The following is a 3983-nucleotide window of genomic DNA, read 5'->3' as shown; positions in this document are numbered from 1 at the left end:
TGGCGTGATCTTCCTTAATAAGCTCGTGGGGCATCAGAATCCGTTGAAGTTGGAGGTTGTTTCTCTTCGTATTCTTAGCCTTCACATGGTAGAAGAGAAGGAGGTGGTGATCTAGTGTTCAACTTCCTTAGATCGATCATTGGACATGGGTCTTCGGCGGTGGATCCGGAGCATGTACCATTGCTTTGATTTGAGCTCGTCTCAGCGGCGTTTTGAAGTGAAGCTACGACACCACCTATGTTGCCTCAATGGTCGAGCCGGTCTTGATTGCTCTAAAGTTGAGTGTACTGGCCGAAGGGTGGCTGTGTAGAACTCCGGCATCAGGCTAAACCGCTTCTAGTTATTCCTCCCGACCATAATGTCAAAAGGAGAGGCAAAGTGGCTTCGGCTCGGCTTCATTATCTTCCATCCCTGACATGAGTTGGCCTGGAAGCGACGACAAGGTTGCCAACCCTGGTGGTAGAGTCCACGATGATGGCGATCTTGGTATGTGGCTGACGCCTCGAAAAAGGACCACACCACATTCGACAACTCGTGTCCAGGGTGTTTTTTGTAAAGTTCATGGGCTCAGTTGTAATTTTGCTTTTTCTAAGGGTCCTGGTGACAGTTGTACCTGTACTGGACTGCAAAGTTAGTGAAGTTGCTTCTAAAAAAAAGTGTTTCCCCCAGATCGGTAGAAGAACAACCTGCAACTACCACCGGAAGGAAATGAATGCCTTGAAGAAAAGTTCCCTGGCATAGTATCCTTATGACGCGGCTGCAGCAGCCAGGTCGCCTGCCACTCTTATATAAGATCACCGCCCATACTGCCTCTCCCACGGAGCAGCATTGTGCGTAGCTTTACACCAACGCACAACTAACTATTACTACTCCAGTAGTGAAGGAGCAGAGGTAGGATGGTGAACTTGGTGGAGGCCCAGAAGCCGCCGCTGCACTTCCTGATCAGAAGGGCCGGGCTCCGGCAGCACACGGTGGACGTGGACGGCGCCGGCACGGCGCTCACCTTCTGGGTGCCCAAGGACAAGCTCCCCAAGGACAAGTCCACCGTGTGCGAGATCACGCCCGAAGCGGCGGCGCCGGCCTCCAAGAAGAAGAGCAAGACGAAAGCCAAGGCCCCGCGGCCATCCGTCGTCCTCGTGCACGGCTTCGCGGCCGAAGGCATTGTCACGTGGCAGTTCCAGGTTTGCACTTTGTTATCCTACGTGCATGAGTGAGATGTGGCCTGTTTCCGTTGAGATTAAGTTAATTAATTCATGCCGTCACGACGTGCGTGCGTGCGTGCGTAGGCTGGTGTGCTGGCGAAGCACTACGACGTGTACATCCCGGACCTGCTCTACTTCGGCGGCTCCACGTCGCCGTCGACGGACCGGTCGCCGGGGTTCCAGGCGGAGTGCCTGGTGGCAGCGCTGGGCAAGCTGGGCGTGGAGAAGTGCACGGTGGTGGGGTTCAGCTACGGCGGGATGGTGGCCTTCAAGATGGCCGAGTCGCACCCGGGCCTCGTCCGGTCGCTCGTGGTGTCGGGCTCCGTCGTCGCCATGACCGACTCCATCAGCGAGACCACGCTGGAGAGGATCGGCGTCAAGTCGTCGGCGGAGCTGCTGCTGCCGGACTCCGTCAAGGGGCTCAAGGCGCTGCTCTCCATCGTCGCCCACAGGAAACTCTGGTTCCCGGAACGCCTTCACAGGGACTACCTCCAGGTCCGTCTCTATCTCTACTCAATCAAACACTAGCTTCATTCATTTTCCGCTTTGATTTGTCCAGCTATTTTGGTTTATGGATGTGCATGATATGATGTGTGGTGGGTTCATTCCATTTCCATGCAGGTGATGTTCACCAACCGCAAGGAAAGAGCAGAGCTGCTGGAAGGTTTGGTGGTCAGCAACAAAGACGCCACCGTGCCCGTTTTGCCACAGGTGCGTTTGGCCACCGTCCTCAACCCCCTTGCTGACTAAATACACTATCTTAGTTAGTAACCTAGTACTCCCTCTCTCTCAGTTTTCAGGGCGTGTGCGTATCCCTAAATCGTCAATTTGATCAACCTAATACAAGTCATATATTACAAAAAATATACCAATATAAACTTCAGATGTTCTATTTTCAGAAGGTATAATTTTTGATGTTCTATTTTCAGAAGGTATAATTTTTGTGTTATATAGTTTATATTAGGGTGATAAAATTGACAACTTAGATATACGCGTAGTACTTGTAAACTATGACGGAGGGAGTAAATCATTTTCATATCATAGGAAAAAAAAAACAGTAAACCAGTTTGCCGATTGGTTGTACAGCAGCATGATATGTTTGACTCTTTGTACTCGTAGCAGTAGTAGTCCAATTGATCACGTACTCAGGAGGACAGAAGCATTGATGGGTATTCATGGTTGGGAGTTAATAAGGGTCATGAGCGGCGGTGATATGCTGAAGGCTTTCAATGCTCTTCCCCAAGCGGATGGCCTGTTCAACTTGACAGGAACACAAACCAGCCCATAATTTACAAAACATGCTTACCGCATACAGTACAAAGTTGGTGCACCAAAGCCACCAAATCCATCCGTGAAGAATATAAGCAGCGAAGAAAGAACTCTACCAAGCAATTCCCGTGATTACCAGTAGTACCAAGGTTGCTGACAAACGTTTCTTGTCCTTGCGCCGCAGAAAATACTTCTGCTCTGGGGACACAACGACAACATTTTCAACATAGAGCTCGCCAGGACAATGAAAGAGTAAGCTATCTATCTGTGCTCTTGAGATTTCAGACGACTTAGAGCTAGCTTCACAATCCAAAGCATATTCTGAAGCTAAGCGTGTGAGTCGAGGGTTAGATACTAACAAATGGTTTTCGGGTGTACGCAGGCAGCTCGGTGAGGAGACGATGCTGCAGAGCATAGACAAGGCCGGGCATCTCGTGCACCTGGAGAGGCCCTGCGTCTACAACCGCCGCCTCTTGGAGTTCCTGGCATACGTCACTGCTGAAGCTTCCAAAGAGTGACAAATTAGTAGGTCCATCGTGTCCCGGAGAGTGCTTGATTTGTTCACAGACAACTGGGGTCCCATTTGTTGCAGTTTGATTGTTTGGCCGTGTATAATATTTGTGAGTGTGATGCATAATACTCCTATGGAGTCAGCACTGGCCAATTTGTCTATTTCTCTTTTGCAGCTAAACAGTTGTGTAAATCAACTCGAAATGCTTCATACATGGATAACGGATTGAGGTAATAAGAGTGGACCCCTCAAAATCTTTAACTCTCAAACGGTCAGAAGACAAAATTTGAAGGAGTTAAATTTGAGACCCACCCTACTCTCTTATTTTACTCGGCCATGGCACCGCTCCTTAAACAATTTTCCTTGACTCTCATCCACCGCCGCTTGCCTCCACCTCCCTGGTGACCGAGAAAATGGAATCCCCTACGCCCCGCAACTCTAGCGACCCTTGTCAGCGTCGGAATCACGCCGGGGCCAGAAATTTCGTGAAATCGTGCTTTGTGCTGTTATGCATACGCCGGCGGCTGTGCATGCTCACCTCTATGGCCTCCTCCGTCGTCGTGGTCCTTCGTAGCCAATTTTTGAACGCCAAGGCCTTCTAGCGCATCGTCGAGCAGTGTTCCTAGAGCCTTGATGGTGTCCTACAACGCCTGCAATACCGCCCGCCAAGGCCTTCTAGCTCGTTGTGCACGCACACCAAGCACGACAAGTACGTGCGCGCACACACACGCGCGCACTATTTCTGAAACTCCTCGCCGACAGCGGGATCAGGGCTGGGTGACATGCCAGAGGTGTGTGCGGCTGAGGTGCTTCTCCGGCTGGGCGCGTCTAAAGGAAGAAGATGAAGAGAGACTTTCATGTGGGGTCAGTTCGTTTGAGGACTTAAATTTGAGGGTTGGGTTAGGTCCGGTCATCATTTAACTTCTCAAACTATAATGAGTTAAGTTTAAATGAGCATATAAGTAGTTAAAATATAAGGTGTCGGTTAGAGATGCCCTAAG

General features: G+C 50.3%; 1 protein-coding gene across 1 annotated transcript; it reads left to right on the top strand.

The window, feature by feature from the left end:
• Window positions 1-797: 797 nt before the first annotated feature.
• Window positions 798-3216, top strand: LOC119268461 (putative aminoacrylate hydrolase RutD). The gene is made up of 5 exons (XM_037550111.1): window positions 798-1181; window positions 1287-1697; window positions 1824-1913; window positions 2656-2723; window positions 2854-3216. The coding sequence occupies exons 1-5, from the start codon at window positions 897-899 to the stop codon at window positions 2987-2989; spliced, it is 990 nt and encodes a 329-aa protein (XP_037406008.1). The 5' UTR covers window positions 798-896; the 3' UTR covers window positions 2990-3216.
• The last annotated feature ends 767 nt before the right edge of the window (window positions 3217-3983 follow it).

Source organism: Triticum dicoccoides, chromosome 3A (genome assembly GCF_002162155.2).
Source record: "Triticum dicoccoides isolate Atlit2015 ecotype Zavitan chromosome 3A, WEW_v2.0, whole genome shotgun sequence".
NCBI lineage: Eukaryota > Viridiplantae > Streptophyta > Magnoliopsida > Poales > Poaceae > Triticum > Triticum dicoccoides.
The sequence above is the reverse complement of the archived record's forward strand: the minus strand, read 5'-3'. Positions and strand labels throughout refer to the sequence as shown.